At 31.4% G+C, this 18,711-nt stretch overlaps 2 protein-coding genes, 1 long non-coding RNA gene and 1 pseudogene across 3 annotated transcripts; 3 read left to right on the forward strand and 1 right to left on the reverse strand.

Moving 5' to 3' along the window:
- Positions 1–408: 408 nt before the first annotated feature.
- On the forward strand, positions 409–2,297 carry LOC108451355 (cysteine-rich receptor-like protein kinase 10; annotated as a pseudogene).
- Positions 2,298–8,552: 6,255 nt separating this feature from the next.
- LOC128281846 (uncharacterized) lies at positions 8,553–9,687 on the reverse strand. Its single transcript, XR_008272113.1, has 2 exons — positions 9,626–9,687; positions 8,553–8,775 (listed from the first exon to the last, which is right to left on the reverse strand). It is a non-coding gene; the product is annotated as an uncharacterized LOC128281846 (long non-coding RNA).
- A 4,656-nt stretch (positions 9,688–14,343) lies between these two features.
- Positions 14,344–15,318, forward strand: LOC128281843 (cysteine-rich receptor-like protein kinase 26). The gene has a single exon (XM_053019967.1). The coding sequence runs from the start codon at positions 14,486–14,488 to the stop codon at positions 15,245–15,247; it is 762 nt and encodes a 253-aa protein (XP_052875927.1). The 5' UTR covers positions 14,344–14,485; the 3' UTR covers positions 15,248–15,318.
- Positions 15,319–17,128: 1,810 nt separating this feature from the next.
- Positions 17,129–18,184, forward strand: LOC108451356 (cysteine-rich receptor-like protein kinase 10). The gene is made up of 3 exons (XM_017749052.2): positions 17,129–17,385; positions 17,539–17,689; positions 17,771–18,184. The coding sequence occupies exons 1-3, from the start codon at positions 17,144–17,146 to the stop codon at positions 18,080–18,082; spliced, it is 705 nt and encodes a 234-aa protein (XP_017604541.2). The 5' UTR covers positions 17,129–17,143; the 3' UTR covers positions 18,083–18,184.
- Positions 18,185–18,711: the final 527 nt, after the last annotated feature.

An 18,711-nucleotide genomic window follows, 5' to 3' on the forward strand; every position in this document is an offset into this window, starting at 1 on the left:
AAACGCCACAAACTTTAGTAGTGTCATCTATAACGGGTTTTTTGCGGCGCTTGTAATAACACCGCAAATTGTTTTAGTGGCGCTTATAAAAGCACTGCTAAAAACATTAAAAAACGCCGCTAAAAGTTAATTTTGCTGTGAAAATAATTTGGTATAATCAACTTAAGTTAACACTAATAAGTGCTTTGAAATTTATGAAATTTAACACTTGAGACAATTAAATATAGATATTTTGATTTCGGGTCAATTGAGTTTAATATTTAATTTATTCAAATTTTATTCATTTGGTTCCATTTTAATACTATTATGCAAAATACGATAAATCATCCAAACTTCAATTTATTGGCACTCTAAGATATTCTTTACTGTTCATGTACATATATGACATGCAGAGTTTCATATTTGTAAATGGTGATTATAAATGTATTAGAAAGTACTTGATTGAATTATCTTCTTATCAAGTTCATCTCACTAACCTCCATTCATATACTAAAGGATCTCTTCGATTTTATGAACTTATTGAGTTTTTCATTGTTTACTTCTTTTTTCCCCAATGGAAACAATATCCCCTATCATAAGGATTACAATGAACTGATTGAGAATATCTGGTTTTGTCTTTAATTAGAAGAAGAGAAACAAAAGAAATCAAATAGGACTCCAATACTAGTTGCAAGTTTATCAGCGATTTTTGGGCTAGTTGTGGTTTTTGCCTCTGCCTTCTTAATCTGGAGGAAGAGAAACAATCAAGGTATGCATTGGTGGAGTAATCTTCCTACCAAGCGTTACAAATTCGTTCTATTCCAATGCCAATCACAATTCCATTTGATTACAGATAAAGAAAACAGCCAAGAAGTTCAATTACTTGACTTAGTAAATGAGAACGGAGAAAATGTGGGAAAGGCTCAAGAATTTCCTTCTATTCAGTTGGATATTTTACATACAGCGACAGATCACTTTTCTAATGAAAATAAGCTAGGTCAGGGTGGATTTGGTCCCGTATACAAGGTAAATATGGCTTTGGAATATTTAGCTAACTTTAGATTTGCTCTGTGTAAATCAAATATGTAGATGTTACATAAACGAAATGAATTCTTTCAGGGCAGACTAGCAAACGGGAAAGAAATTGCAGTTAAAAGACTCAAGAACTTCGGGTCAAGGGCTTGTTGAGTTCAAGAATGAAGTAATGTTAATTGCTAGATTACAACATAAAAATCTTGTGAGACTCTTAGGATGTTGCTTGGAGAAAAACGAAAAGCTGCTTGTATATGAATTCATGCCCAACAAAAGCCTAGACGTCTTCCTGTTTGGTTTGATCCTTAAACCTTTTAACTTATGAACAACCTCAGCAAGTGTATGAATAATCAAAATGTAATAACTTGTTTTTACTTCTTTTTTCACACTTATGTCATATTCGAACTTGGCTGCAGAACTGGGTTGGAAGAAACGATTCAATATTATTAAAGGAATTGCCCCAGACATCTTGTATTTACATGAAGATTCTCGCCTCAAAATTATACATAGAGACCTTAAAGCTAGTAACGTTTTACTTGATCATAAAATGAATCCGAAAATTTTGGATTTTGGAATGGCAAGAATTTTTGGTGAAGATATAAATGAAGCAAATACCAATAGAGTAGTTGGAACATAGTAAGTATACATATGCTCCTAGCCTCATAAGCTAATGGGTCATAATTAACATTATAATATTAATATTTAATAATGTTTTAATATTTTTCTCACTATAGTGGATACACAGCACCCGAATATGCTATGGAAGGGCTCTTTTCAATTAAATCCGATGTTTTCAGGTTTGGAGTCCTTTTACTAGAGATTATAAGTGGAAAAAAGAATAATAGTTTTCATCTTGCAGAGCGTGGTGAAAGCTTGTTGACTTTTGTATGTCTTTCTTCTTCTATTTTATCTTCAAACTATAGATCAAATATGCTAATTGTTCTAATAATTTTAAGCTACAATTATAGGCATGGAAGTTATGGTCCAAGGGTGAGGCAATGGAGCTAATAGATCAGCTCATTGTTCCATCGTGTGTGGCCTCTGAAGTGCTTAAATGCATTCATATTGGGCTATTATGTGTACAAGAAGATCCAGCGGACAGGCCGACTATGTTATCTGTGGTTTTCATGTTGGCAAGTGATGATACCATAACACTTCCTCATCCATCTGAACCGGCATTTTCTGTTGGACGTGTGATTCCAAAACCAGCTAAACTCATTTTAAATGATGGAGTGTTTTCAATTAATGAGGTCACACTTTCAAATATTTTTGCCACGCTAATTTGATAGTTGTTCTTGTTAACATTAATGGGAGACAACATTAATGGCAAACAATATAAAGTGGTGCAAGTTTAGCACCCTAAAGTTGACTTTGAAAAAGTGGCATGGGATAATTTTTTTTGGTCATTGAGATAATGGGCTATTTATTGTTTGGACCTTGAACCTCAACTATAAATAGGCCTTCTCATTTCTCATTTCAATCATCCCAACCAATCTTTCTCTCTTAGTTTTCTCTCTTCTCCCATTTGAGAATTCTTAAGGAATTCTATTTGTTTGTAATATTTTGGAGATAATAAAGTTATCATCTGGTGTTAGTGTCCGAGGAGGTAGGTATAATTTACCGAACCTCGTTAAAACTCTTGTGTTTTTTCTTATCCTATTTTTCTTTCAATATTTGAGGGTATAATAATAGTATTTAATTGTGCTATTAAATTACTATAGAAGGAATATTCTGACTAAAAAAAGACTTGGTATTTAAGAGATCCATGTGATCCGCCTCTCTTTCCTGGGAATTGAACTTTGTGTGATTTTTTAGTACAATAATTTACACGCTTCCGACTGTAACGCCCCTTACCCGAGACCGTTGCCGGAGTCGAGCACAAGGCACTACTAAACTTATTTGAGCACTTAACCAAATTTAGATAATTTATATAATACTTTTCAGACAAGCTGTCCAACTGTGTCATAGTTGCTAAATAATTCATATCTCGAGTTATAAAACTCGAAATCCAAATCCGTAAATTTTCTATGAATTTATACTCATATATCTACTTACCAATTTTTTTCTAGAATTTTTGGTCAAGCCAATTAGTACAGTTTATTATTTAAAATCTCCCCTGTTTCAGGGTTTGACTACTCTGACCTTTGTGTATTACGAATCAGATATCTCTCTGTACAGAGCTTCAATGACTATGCCGTTTGTCTCTAATAAAACTAGACTCAATAAGGAATCTGTACATATAAATTATGACTTCTAATTATCTTTGTAAAATTTATGGTGAATTTCCAAAGTCAGAACAGGGGATCCAGAAATCGCTCTGGCCCTGTTTCACAAAAATTTAAACATCTCATAAAATATAGCTCATATACCTGTTTTGCTTCTTCCATATGAAAATAAACTCATAAAGATTCGATTCCATAATTTATTCATTATTTAATTCCATTTCTACTATTTTTAGTGATTTTTCAAAGTCAAACTACTGCTACTTACCGAAAACTGTTTTAGTACAAATATTGTTAACTAGTTTATAACATCTTTACTTCAATTCATTCAAACTCTATACATGCCATATAAATCTTTAAACATAAAACAAAAACTACCGAATTAATCTGAATAGTGTGCCTGTTGTGTTGATCCGATCTACCCACTTCACTTCAAGTCAATCTACATAAAAATATTAAACACACACAAGTAAGCTTATTGAAGCTTAGTAAGCTCATAGGCATATAAACACAAATCATATCAAATATCGTACACAATCATATATCTATTAGTTTAACTATTTCATCCTCCAAATCACAATTTCATTAATAACTCATTAGAATAATTTCCATATGGCAACTCACAATTTAACTCCCTTAGGCCTATTTCTCATTTACTTCATTGTCAAATTAGGGAACAATAAGGGAATTGAGTGCTTCATTATCACATTGCCATAGTAAACTATGGACTTTCACATTGATACGCATCACACACCGAAGCCATAGCCTTGCCATGGTCTTACACGGTTCACATATCATACCGAAGCCATATCCCAGACATGGTCTTATACGGATAATGTACCGATGCCATAGCCCAGTTATGGTCTTATACGGAGTCACATTATCACATTGCACCGATGCCATAGCCCAGCTATGGTCTTAAACGGGCGCACTTATCACATATTTTTCGTCAATTCATCAGGGTCACAGAATAGAAGCACTCAAATCCATTGTTCCTACTAATTTGTACTTTTAGTTACACATTATTTATTAGTTAATGCAAATTGATAGCATTCATCAACAATAAAATACTTTAACAATCATAAGATTTTCATAACAAAACATTGAATTTTGCCATATGAACTTACCTGGACTAATTTGTAAAAGTCGTAGAAATTCAGAGACTATTCTTGAATTTTCTCCTTTCCAAGATTCAGTTCGTTTTCTTGATCTATAATTATAAAATCATTCCTTCATTAGCATCCATTTCAATTCTATTTCACTTCACAATTTATGCTGTTCAAATTTTGAAATTGCACTTTTACCCCAAAATTTACAATTTTCACAATTTAGTCCCTTCTCAATTCACCCATCAATTGAACTAATTTTTCTCAATTAATACTTTATTTTATCATTATAAACTATTTCAAAACCTTTTATATTCTTAATTTCAACAGAAACCTTCAATTCACAACTTTTTCACAATTAGGTCCTAAATATCATTTCCTATCAAAATCACTTAATAAAACCACCTTAATATGAAATTAGAACTTAAATTTCATAATAATTCATCATAAAATTCCCTTATCCATCCATGGTAACTTCCAATTTCACCCATAAAATCAAAAACTAATGAATTCTACAAGTGGACCTAATTGTAAAAGTCATAAAAACATAAAAATTATCAAGAAAAGTAAGAATTAAACTCACATGATGTAAAATATGAAAAACCAGCTTTCTCCAGACCTTCTATGGCGTTTTAGCTGAGAAAATATGAAGAAATGTCTAGATTTTTCAATTACATCATTATTTAACTATTAACTTTTATGCTATTTCCAATTTTGCCCCTTGTTCACATTGTTTTCTTGCTTATTTCATACCCAAACCGTCCAGCCATTAACCTTTGGGTCTAATTGCTCTTTAAATCCATCTTTTTAAATACTTAAGCTATTTACTCACAATTTAACAAATTTTGCACTATTTTCAATTTAGTCCTTTTAATTAATTAGCCATCCAAACGTTAAAATTTTCTAACGGAACTTTAATACTAACTCAATGACACTCCATAAATATTTATAAAAATATTTATAGCTCGATTTTCAACTTTGAGGTCTCGATACCTCATTTTTGACCCGTTTGACCTAATAAATTCTTTTAATTCACTAATTTCACCATTTCACAAATTCTTCTAAATTCTTACTTGACTCATAAATATTAAATTACTATCTTGTTCAATCTTATTTGTCGAATTTAGTGATCTCAAATCACCATTTCCGACACCACTGAAAATTAGGCCGTTACACCGACCCTATTAGAACAACAGTTCTAACGATATTAGTTTATCGAAGTTTAATATTTTTTATAATGTGTAATCATGACGTATAAAATTATAATTCATTAAATATAAATCTAAATAAAAAGAATTAATATATGATGCATTAATATTTAGTTTTAAATCTTCTATGATACATTCACTATGTTTCATAGAATTATATATCCTCAAAAAATTAAGACTTATACCTTAAAAGACCCAAACTTATAAAGTTGTCTTGGTTGTTACGTGTACAAAGAAAAACATTAGTGTTCATCTATTACAATTCAATCACGTTATATATATTCCATTATTCCTCTTGTTGTTGAGCCTTCAAGTTAGATCTCTTCATTCTTACTTGAATTTAAAAAATCGAGTTAATTAATTTGAATCTAATTTGATTTTATTATAAAAAAGTTCATAGTTCGGATCTATTTATTTCAAACTTAAATTGGCATAAATCAAACTGATTCGGACTAAAAACAATTTAAACTCAAATTCCCGAACAGATAATTTGAAATTACTAAAATTTAAAGTTTAAAATTATCCAAATCCATAATAACCGAATTTGAAAAAGGAACTTTAAACTCCAATAACTCAAGCGCAAAGTGACCTAAATATTCCTAAATTGATGCTAATCGAAATAGTCTAAAATTTATAAAACTCAAATTCACACGATGCAATTTTATCCGACTTCAAACTATCTCGACGGAATTGAACCTGACAGATCCTCAAGTAAAACTCAATTCAAGTGCGAATTAGGTTACTTTGCTGGCTTGAATATTACAGTTCCTATATACATGTCATGTTTTTGGGGGCCAAGCCAATGGAATGCTACTGCTTTCACTCTTCCGGACGTGGTCATGTGGCCAACTGTCACATTGAATGTTATTTATTGTTCACTTCGGTTCCCTCGATTTATCGCTGATGCAATTCACCTTGTAGACTAATATACACAAAACTATTCCGAAGGTGAATGATTGTTCAAATATTAAGTTATTAAGATTTTGCCAATGGTTTAACGATTTCAAATATTTGGCATGAAATTCAAGAAAATTTCATGTTTCTCTTGAAAATTATTAATAGTTTTCCCACCTCTTTCCATTTTTTTTCCGAAGAAATTAGTATTTTTATCTGGGGTCACACTAGAATGGCCCTCCTTTAATATCTTCAGAAATAGTCTTCTTTTTTTCCTTGAAGAAATTAACATTTCAATCATATTTATAAAGATGCGAGTGAATAGTGTAGCTTCCTGGAACACAAACTGCTTTATCACCTTCATATTGTTAGAACCAGTCAACAAAATACAGCCACCTTCAACAAATCGACGTTTAATGTGTATGTCAATTCCGTTCTTACTGCAAGTTGCGAGAGAAAATGGCAACGCTTATTCTCGGGTTTGTCAGTTACATACCTCCTTACTCTTGCCATTTCCGTCAACCCAATTTTCAAGCATGATTGTGAAATTAACATCGGCAACTACACCACCAATAGTGCCTATGAATTGTTGGTGGATGGGATAAAATAATGAAAAATATCTCCACCACCAGCAATGAGCATCGCATTTAAGCTTTATTGGAAAAGTTTGTTCCAAAAAAATCAATTAAATGAAGTATATAGTCTGATAATTGGCTATGCCTTACCAAGAAAAATCACACACATATTGTCCTTTCAAATGTCTTAAACTCTACATAATTTTTTTCATATGCATCAATTAATAACAATAGAAAAAGGCAATTCAATAAGACCTTGACTTATAAAATTTTCTTTTTTTTTTCAAAGAGGATAAATCTTAAAATTATACATGAATGAACTTCAATTTAATGTACAATTATATACATCAACTTTAATTAAGTGTAATTATACACGTGAAACTCTAATTTTGGTTCAACTGTATACTTGAAACTTTAATTTTAATTTAATCATACACATTTAAAAAAATATATGTAACACCCCTAACCCGTATCCGTCGCCTTATTAGGATTACGAGGTATTAACGAACATAAGCACAAATCATCACAATCATGATATTCGACTACCTAAATTAAAACCAAGCATATTTCATTTCATATATGGTACCAAGCACCTATTTTACAACCTTCAATTTGCACGTATTTATTTCATTAAATAGTTGGCTAATGCACATTTAAAAATGCTTATATACATTCGAATTATAAAATCAAATAATACATATCATATGGCTTTTAAAACATTCATATTATAAACATGTGTATTACTAATTCATGAGCAATTCACTATAATATCTTTAATCATTTTCAGACATCAAAGACATTTCATAGCATCTAATCCGTATTCTCAATAATCAAAACCAAACCATATACCTAGCTATTTTAACTCATCACAAGTCTATGCACATAAGACCATGCATAATAATTTAAACCCTCTTGAGCACAAATAACAACTAAAAGTACACCCATTTCACATGCCAAAATACCATGCTTAAAATACATACACATAACCAATAAATTAACTACCTATTCGGTCATATAAGATATCTTCAATACATTATATTTATATAATTATGCCATATACCATACAACATATTTAACAAGCCGAAAATGCTCATACACATTATTCATTATTTCAAACCAAATCACCAATGCCAGCATACTAATACAAACCGATTCAATATAACCACATTCTTTAATCAAATTATCAAGACTATCTTAGTCCACACATGACAGATACAATAAATTCGACATTAACATTTAACTAAACACTTGATTACATGATTTAAACCATCATTGTCGAATCACAAAGTTGATTATAATCATCTCATATATTTTTATCACATAACCGAATACACAAGCACATTATAAACAATTTCCAAACTAATTCATGTTACAAATTATACATCTCAACAATAAGTCATTAACAATCACAACCCAAATCACATCTATCATCCATATATCAAGCTTACCAAAATAAGTCATTTATAAGATTTTCATATCATTCACAACAAGGACATATAATCAAAACATCATACATACATGCCATGAGACATAATCACCAAAATAACTTATACCATAATCAAATATACCTGAATTTAAGCATTATGATCAAGCCATATTCACATGGCTAAATATATACAATTTCAAAACCAAACATACTAATATATCAAGCCTATACATGCCATATGTTCAAAGTTTCAAACTTATAAAATACCGAAAAAAGTCGATAGTGTTATAAACTTCACTGACGATCCCCGAGCTCGTAACTTGACTCCAAAATCTATGAAACAGAGACAAACATACACACAGATTACGCTAGTATAGCTTAGTAAGTCATAAGCAAATAAATAACTCAATGACAATATCAACTCAATTTATGCTATCATAATCACATTTAATTTCAAGCTTACAAATTCATATACAACATATACTTTCATATATAAATTTTACCTTGGCCGAATATACACATATGTCTATTATCAAAGTAATATTCAATTTCAAGACCATGGTACCATTATATAACCAAATATATATACTGATCATAAGCATATACTCTTGAATCAAACTTTAAGATCACATATCAATTAACCAACTTATCTTATTTTCAAATAGGAGACCAATTATCACATACCTGATCGTTTTAGCCCGTTTTACATATTCGATCACAACTTATTACTGCTCGTTGAACCATTAGGAATTGAATAGGATACTCGGATAATCACACATATTGTACAATGACAACGTCCCAGACGTGGTTTTACATGTACTCACATATCGATGCCACTGTCCCAGATAGAGTCTTATACTAATCAAATACGATGCCGATGTCCCAGACATGGTCTTACACGTAATCACATATATCGATGCCAACGTCCTAGACGTGTTCTTACATGAGAACACATATCGAAAATCCTATGTCATGACATATGTATCCTAGCTATTCCTAAGGTTCGTACGGGGCTTTCTGACGTTGTAACTCGATCTAATTGAACTCATATACATAGCTTTCAAGCATATTCATATTCGGCTATCATATATATATATATATATATTATCACATTATTCATTTAAGCATATATAGTTTGAGTTTAATCAATTAAATAACATCATCTATTTGCTTATAAACTTACCTCGGACAACGATAATCGGAACGGGACGACTAATCGATAACTTTGGTTTTCCCTCGATCCAAATCCAATTTCTTTAGTTCTTGATCTAAACATATTCAAATTAAACTCATTCAAATATAATTCCATTCAATTTAGTCCAAAAACACATAAATAGGTAAATTACCATTTTACCCCTAATATTTAACACGTTTTACAATTTAGTCCAAATTGCACAAAACAGAAAACATGCAAAATTTGCACACACCATTACTACCCATGCTCATACAAGTCCATACATTTCATTTATTTCACATTTTAGTCCCTAAATTTATTATTTTTTCAATTTAGTCCTAATTACTCAAAATCATCAAAAATTCCAATACAAAACATATTAATCTAAAACATATCTTTCATAATTCATCATCTAACATCACAAAGCTCAATTATTCATCAATGGCATAATTCAAAATATTCATCAAAATCAGAAATTCAAGTTTGGGCTTTGTACATTACACTAAAACGATCTCAAAAACGTAAAAATTATTAAAAACCGAACAAAAACTTACCTTGAATTAAGCTTCCAAAGTGCCGAATGTTCAAAACTTTCTAAAGCTTTATTTTCTTTAAGTTTCGGCCAAAACAAGGTGATTATGCATGCTTATTTTAATTATGTTTTATTATATCATATATTATTTACCATTTTACATAAATAACCTTTATAATAAAACATAAAACCATTATATTTAATGATAATAAAATATAAAACCATTATATTTAATGGCTATAAACGTCTACCTCAAGCTAACATGGTAATATTGCATTATAAATGCCTCCATTTTTAAAGACAACAACAATTTGGCCCTTACAAATTAAACCATCAAATTTTCATTTTACACGATTAAGTCCTTTTTATTAAATCGGCACTCAAACAACAAAATTAAAATACGAGAATTTCACACATATAAATTCACATTATAAACACATAAAATAATATTTAAATATTTTTCTGATTCGGATTTGTAGTTCCAAAATCACCGTTCGAATAAGGTCTAAATGAGGTCATTACAAAATACATCAATTTATTTTATATTAAATAAATATAATTATCTATGTATGTAATATATAAACATAAAATGATGTTATATTAATAATTGTGTTAATAATTTACAAGAATTTGATCAAATCAAAATTTTATGTATAAAATTACACAAAATCAAAATTGTGTATACAATTGCATATTAAACTATAGTTAATATATAGTTTTGGAATTATCCCTTTTCTAAAGTATCTTTCATACTCTATAAATTGTCTTTATTATTACGTGTATTAGGAAAAACTTAGTGTCCACCTATTACAATTCTATCTTATTATATACCTTGTTATTCCCTCAACTTAGATCTCTTAATACTTATGAGAACTTGAAAATTCAACTAGATCAATATGAATCTAATTTGACTTAATTCAATTTTTATTATTAAAAAATTAACAATTCAAATCTAATTATTTTGAACTTGAATTGACACAAATCAAGTCGATTTAAATTCAAAATGACTTAAACAAATAACTTAAAATTACTAAAGTGTAAAAAGATCAAAACTCGAAATGATCCGAATTTATATTTGTCAGAAAATTAGAATGTCGATAATGATAATATATAGTAAAGAAAAGAGAAATAAAAATAAAGAACACACTGATTTTACATGGAAACCCTTTTGGGAAAAAACCACAGGCAGAGGAAAAAAAAATTCACTATGTCGAATTCGAATGATTACAAGAGGAGTAGACTATGTCTATTTTTAGGCTTGTAAAATCATATTCTAATAGAAGTGCAGTAAGATTGAAACACCTTATTCTAATTAATATTAAATAGATGGAGTTCAATAAGGTTTAAAAAACTTATTCTAAAATAAAATAAAAGAGTGTAGTTTTATATGGATTTTAATTTTATTTTATGTTATCACTATATTTTATTTAAATAAGAATTCGGGTTACTTCATTCTAACAATCTCCAACTTGACACGAATTTTCAATGAATAAGTTCTTCCTCGCGAACTCTTAATGAATAAGTTCTTCACCTCTTCCATAAAACCCTTTAAGGGTTTAACTTCAACAATAAACATCAACCAAGTCTAAGGAATGCTCGAACTTGGTTATAGGAAGTGACTTAATCATCATATCTGTAGGATTTTCATGAGTACTAATTTTGCTTACAACAATATCACCACAAGTAATAATGTCACGAACAAAATGACACCGAATATCAATGTGTTTTGTTCTCTAATGAAACATTTGATCTATTGTAAGGAATATGGTACCGTGACTGTCACAAAATATTGTACTGATTTGAAGGTCTTCATTGAGTTCACTAAATAGTCTCTTCTACCAAATAACTTCTTTACAAGCCTTAATAATCACTATGTGCTCAGCTTCAGTGGTAGAGAAAGTGACTGTAGTTTGTAAAATGGCTTTCCAACAATAATGTTTAATAATATTAATATTTAATAGTTTAAATATTTTTCTCACTATTTTTTATAAATTAAAATAGTGGGTACATGTCACTCGAATATGCTATGGAAGGACTCTTTTCAATCAAGGCTGATGTTTTCAGCTTTGGAGTCCTTTTGCTGGCGTTATAAGTGGAAAAAAGAATAATAGTTTTGATCTTGCAGAACGTGGTGAAAGCTTGTTGACTTTTGTATGTCTTTCTTCTTCGATTGTATATCTTCAAACTACAGATCAGATATGCTAATTGTTCTAATAATTTTAAGCTACAACTATAGGCATGGAAGTTATAGTCCAAGGGTAAGGGTGTTAAACTTTGGCCTGCAATGCAACAGGAAACCAGCATTCAAGCTGAACCAAAGGAGCAGCAGCATTTTGTTTATCTTGTTCTTTTGTAACTTGATATAGTTCCTTTGTAATTTGTACTTTAAGTTAATAGGAGTAGTTGTTGATTTATATTTGATGTAATAGCTAGTATGTCAGCTACATTTTGTGTGTAATTTATTTCTTTCTAATATGAATGCATCTCAAGCTAATGAAAAATCAGATTTTAGAGATCAAATTTAGTTTTCTTCTTGTTCAAACTTTGGCATCCGTTTTCTCTTCTTCTTTGTTTTACTCAAAGTCCAACATACGTTATCCAGATTACTTATGTATAAGGCATGTTTCTTATTCAAGTATTGAAGTTTAACTTTACTTCATCCGGATTACTTGCTTCTGTTTTCATCCTCTGCTGTCAAAACCCCAACAGAGGGAATGGACCTAATAGATCAGCTCCTTGTTCCATCGTGTGTGGCTTCTGAAGTGCTTAAATGCATTCATATTGGGCTATTGTGTGTGCAAGAAGATCCAGCACACAGCCGACTATGTCATCTGTGGTTTTCATGTTGGCAAGTGATGGTACCATAACACTTCCTCGTCCATCTGAACCGGCATTTTCTGTTGGACGTGTCGTTCCAAAACCAGCTAAACTCACCTTAAGTGATGGAGTGCTTTCAATTAATGAGGTCACACTTTCAAATTTTTTGACGGGTTAATTTGATAGCTGTTCTAGCAATATTAGTTTATCAAAAATTTAATTTTAAGTTTTTTTTATGTTGTGTTATCAAATTATAATACATTAAATATAAATCCAAATGAAAAGAATTAATATATGATGCATTAATATTTAGTTTCAAATTTTCTTCTATGATACATTCACTATGTTTCATAGAATTAAATGACCTAGACTTAAAAAATCGTCTTGGTCGTTGTTAAGTGTATAGGGAAAAACATCAATGTTCACCTATTACAATTCAATCACGTTGTATATATTTTATTATTCCCCTCATTGTTGAGCCTCAAGTTAGACTTCTTTATTTTTATTTTGATTTGAAAGCTCTAACTAATTAATTCGAATTTAATTTGGACCTAATCCGATTTAATTATAAAAAAAGTTAACAATTCGAATCTATTTTTTTTAATTAAGTTGGCACAAATAATTGACTTGAATTAGAAAAAAAAACTCAAAAAATCCCAAACAAATAACTTGAAATTACTAAAACCTAAAGGATCAAAATTTGAAATTATCTAAATTTGAAAAGGAAACTTTAAACTCCAATAACTCAAGCACAAAGTGACCTAAATATTCGTAAATTGATGCTAATCCAAATAATCTACAATTTATAAAACTCAAATTCACACGATGCAAATTTTCCAACTTCAAACCATCTCGACGGAGTTGAACCTGACAGATCCTCTCGTAAAACTCAATTCAAGTGCGAATTAGATTACTTTGCAGGCTTGCATATTACAGTCCCTATATACATGTCATGTGGCAACTCTGACATTGAATGTTATTTAGTGTCCACCCAGTACAATTCTATCTTCTAATCTAACTTAATCCCGCTTTATTGCTAAAAATAGTTAACAATTTGAATTTAATTACTTTGAACGAAACAAATTAAATCAATTTAAACTTAAAATGATTCGAACAATTAATTTAAAATTATTAGAATCTAAAGAGATCAAAACTCAGAATAATCCGAACTTAATAACGTAACCTAAAATGTCAGTACCTCAAAACTCAAATAATTCAAAATCCTAATTTAATCCCAATTGAAATCATCTAAAAGCTTTAAAACTAGATTACTTGCACGCTTGCATATTACAGTCCTTGGATACATGTCATGTATTCGGTAACCAAGTCAATTGAGTGCTTTCATTGACCTTAACATGGTCTCGTCCGTCCCATCCATTCATTGCGGACCCAACTCTCCTTGTAGACCAATTTACACAACAAAACTGCTTTATCATCTTCGTATTGTTAGAACCAGTCAACAAAATACAGCCACCTTCAACAATTAAACGTTTAATTTGTAAGTGAATTCCCTAGAGAAAATGGCAACGGAAATTTCAAGAACAGTACTGTTTCACTTCTTGTTTTCAGGTTTAACATTTACATTCCTCGTTACTCTTGCCATTTCCTCCGACCCTTATTTACTGCATTCTTGTGCAAACAACACCGGCAACTACACCGCCAATAGTGCTTACGAGCGTGACCTCAATACCATCTTCAAACAGATCACCTCTATTACGAAATCGAATTACGGATTTTACAACAAGAAAGTAGGCGAAGTCAACGCCATGGCACTTTGCAGAGCAGATGTTAAGCTAGATGTTTGCACTGGTTGTTTAAATGAAACTATATCAAGGGTCAAGCTGGATTGTCCTAACAACAAAGAAGCCATCGGATGGTCTGCGAATTGCACGTTACGGTACTCGAACACAAACCTCTCCGAGAAGTTGGAAATTAATCCTCAAACCTGTCCATATAATACAGGATCTACGGCTGATGAGTACTTTCAGCTCAGACTCGGAGAGTTGTTGAGTGACCTGCGTAATAAAGCAGCAGCAGGGGGTGCTCTTCTTAAATACGCAGCAGGTGACTCGTCGCTCAGGGCTTCGGAAAGGTTATACGCTCTAGTGCAGTGCACTCCTGATTTGTCTGAGGGAGACTGCAATCATTGTCTTGATAAGGCGGCAACTGACGGGATTCGGTGGTGTTGCCTTAAGCAGAGGGGATGCCGGGTCCTTAGTCCTAGCTGTAACTTGAGGTTCGAAACATATCCCTGTTGTTCCTATAGGGTAGGAAGCGTGTAAATTATTGTACTAAAAAATCACACAAAGTTCAATTTCCAGGGAAGTGAGGTGGATCACATGGATCTCTTAAATACCAAGTCTTTCTTTAGTCAGAATATTACTTCTATAGTAATTTAATAGCACAATTAAATACTACTATTATACCCTCAAATATTAAAAGAAAAATAGGAGAAGAAAAAACACAAGAGTTTTAACGAGGTTCGGTAAATTATACCTACGTCATCGGACACTAACATCAGATGATAACTTTATTATCTCCAAAATATTACAAACAAATAGAATTCCTTAAGAATTCTCAAATGGGAGAAGAGAGAAAACTAAGAGAGAAAAATTGGTTGGAATAGTTGAAATGAGAAATGGTTAGACCTATTTATAGTTAAGGTTTAGGGACTAACTTGCAAATGGCCTAAAAAATTAGGGATCAAACTTGAATTATTCCATTCAACTTTAAACTCAACTTGCCAACCACTTTTTACTTTATTCCTTCGGTGCACCTCCCACCATTTCTGACTTTTCAACAATCCCTTTGTTGAAGCCGGAGCTGAGTTTCCACCACCACAGCCACCCTCGGGCCATCGGCAAAAAGAAGGTACGATAATTTTCCTTCCACTGTCACTTCTTCCAACCACCTGTTAGCACAGCTTCAATTTGGAGGCACTATATTAGTCTATCACTCTTGTTGAATAGAGAAAATCTGATTCTGCCCTTATTTAATTAGAAGAGGAACCAAACAAATCAAAAAGGACTCCATGATTGAATTATCTTCTTATCAAGTTCATCTCACTAGCCTCCTTACATATACTAAAGGAACTCTATGATTTTATGAACCTATTGAGGTTTTCATTGTTTACTTCTTTTTCCCCAATGGAAACAATATCCCCTATCGTAAGGATTACAATGAACTGATTGAGAATATCTGGTTTTGTGTTTAATTAGAAGAAGAGAAACAAAAGAAATCGAATAGGACTCCAATACTAGTTGCAAGTTTATCAGCGATTTTTGGGCTAGTTGTGGTGTTGAGTCCTAGCTGCAACGTCAGATATGAAATTTACCCCTTCTATAATCTAACGGTAGTTTCACCTCAACCTCCTCCAGCACCAGGTTTATCTTCACTGTTAATTGATAAATACTTGTTGCAGAGAGGACTCCAATACTTGTTGCAAGTTTATCAGCAATTTTTGGGCTGGCTGTGGTTTTTATCTCTGGTTTCTTCACCTGGAGGAGGAGAAACAGTCGAGGTACACATCGAAGTGATCTTTCTGAAAAGCATTATAACTTATTTTTATATTCTTATGCTGATCATATTATGATTTTATTACAGACAAAGAAAACAGCCAAGAAGTTCAATTACTTGACTTGGTAAATGAGAGCTCAAGGGAAACTTTTAACGGAGAAAATGGGGAGAGATCTCAGGAGTTTCCTTCTATACAGTTGGATGTTTTACATGCAGCGACATATCACTTTTCTGATGAAAATAAGCTGGGACAGGGCGGATTTGGTCCTGTATACAAAGTAATTATATAACTTGAATTAAGTATGTGAATATTCCTGCATTTGAATTTTGATATGTTATGTAAATGAATGAATTCTTCCAGGGAACATTAGCAGATGGTAAAGAAATTGCAGTTAAAAGGCTGTCAGAAACTTCCAGTCAAGGGCTTGTTGAATTCAAGAATGAAATCATGTTAATTGCTAAACTACAACATAGAAACCTTGTGAGGCTCTTAGGATGTTGCTTAGAGAAAAATGAGAAGTTGCTTGTATATGAATTCATGCCCAACAAAAGCCTGGACGTTTTCCTATGTTTGATTCTTGAACCTTTAACTAATAAAAAAAAAAACATGAAACAGTTAATGAAAATGTACTCATTTGTTTTTTTTTTTTTTTTCCACATTTATGTCAGATTCGAAATTAGCTGCTCAACTGGATTGGCAGAAACGATTCAACATTATTAAAGGAATTGCTCGAGGAATTTTGTATCTACATGAAGATTCTTGTCTAAAAATTATACACAGAGACCTTAAAGTAAGTAATGTTCTACTCGATCATGAGATGAATCCAAAAATTTCTGATTTTGGTATGGCAAGAATTTTTGAAGATAAAAACGAAGCAAATACCAATAGAGTCGTTGGAACATAGTAAGTATGCATATTTTCATAACACATTCCTTTACAGTGAGAGGCTTATGGGAATATTGATATTTAATTATTTTCTTTGTTTATAAAATTTTCTATGATATCATCTAATTTTATTTTAATAAATTCTCTTTATTTCTTATGGAATTAAAATAGTGGATATATGGCACGAGAATATGCTATGGAAGGACTCTTTTCTATCAAATCTGATGTTTTCAGTTTCGGTGTCCTTTTGTTGGAGATTATTAGTGGAAAAAAGAACAATGGTTTTCATCATTTAGAGCATGGTGAAAGCTTGTTGACTTTTGTATGTTCTTTATCCTCCCTTTCTCCTCTTAGACTATATGTTTTAACTATTCTACTAATAATTTTAAGCTTACAATTGTAGGCATGGAAATTATGGTCCAAGGGCGAAGGAATGGAGCTAATAGATCAAGTCCTTGTTCCTTCATGTGTGGCTTCTGAGGTGCTAAAATGCATTCATATTGGGCTATTATGTGTGCAAGAAGACCCGGCAGACAGACCAACCATGTCATCTGTGATTTTCATGTTGGCAAGTGATAGTACCATAACACTTCTTTGTCCATCTGAACCAGCATTTTCCGTTGGGCGTGCAATTGCAAAGCCAACTGAACCTATTTCAGATGATCGAGTCTTTTCGGTTAATGAGGTCACAATTTCAAATTTCTCACCTCGCTAATTTGATTGTTGTACGAACAATACTAGTTTATCAAAAAACTTTCATTTTTATTTCCCAGTTTGAATTAACAACTATGAATACTAAAGCCATGATTTTTAAGAACTTGAACTTGAACATGAACTATATATACATATATTTGAATTTTAAATTGAGTATGAAGTTGGTGACAAATCAATTTAAGAATATTAATTTTTTACTTAATTGTTTTTAATGTATCGAAGCACCTAAGAAAGTTGAAAATTATATGGATTTATACTTTCTAAAGTATATATAATTTAGCTATTCTTTGCGATTTGCATAAGGAAACAAACATATAGCAGGGAAGAGTGTGATTTTTATACTCTTGTAATGATAAAGGAGTTGCAATAATTTATTTCATTAGTTCACACTTATTCTGGAATTCAATTCCAATAAAAGAATCCAATTAACTTCCAAAGAATAGTCTTACATCTAGAAATTAAGAGTTTGGATACGTGTTACCTTGTGCAAAGTGTCGCTACTTTGTGCAAGTTTCTCATATGCTCAGTTTAGATTAATTCAAATTATATTGGAAATTATAACTGTGTTTGACAAAATTATAAAATTATATGATGTATGTTGCCTCGACAACAAATATAACATTTCATTAT

The sequence above is a fragment of the Gossypium arboreum genome, chromosome 10 (assembly GCF_025698485.1).
Source record: "Gossypium arboreum isolate Shixiya-1 chromosome 10, ASM2569848v2, whole genome shotgun sequence".
Taxonomy (NCBI): domain Eukaryota; kingdom Viridiplantae; phylum Streptophyta; class Magnoliopsida; order Malvales; family Malvaceae; genus Gossypium; species Gossypium arboreum.

Coding starts and splice junctions, on each gene's coding strand:
- LOC128281843 (XM_053019967.1), top strand. CDS start 14,486: ATGGCAACGGAAATTTCAAGAACAGTACTGTTTCACTTCTTGTTTTCA.
- LOC108451356 (XM_017749052.2), top strand. CDS start 17,144: ATGTCAGATTCGAAATTAGCTGCTCAACTGGATTGGCAGAAACGATTC. Junction 17,386..17,538: donor AATAGAGTCGTTGGAACATA/GTAAGTATGCAT, acceptor GAATTAAAATAG/TGGATATATGGCACGAGAAT. Junction 17,690..17,770: donor GTGAAAGCTTGTTGACTTTT/GTATGTTCTTTA, acceptor TTACAATTGTAG/GCATGGAAATTATGGTCCAA.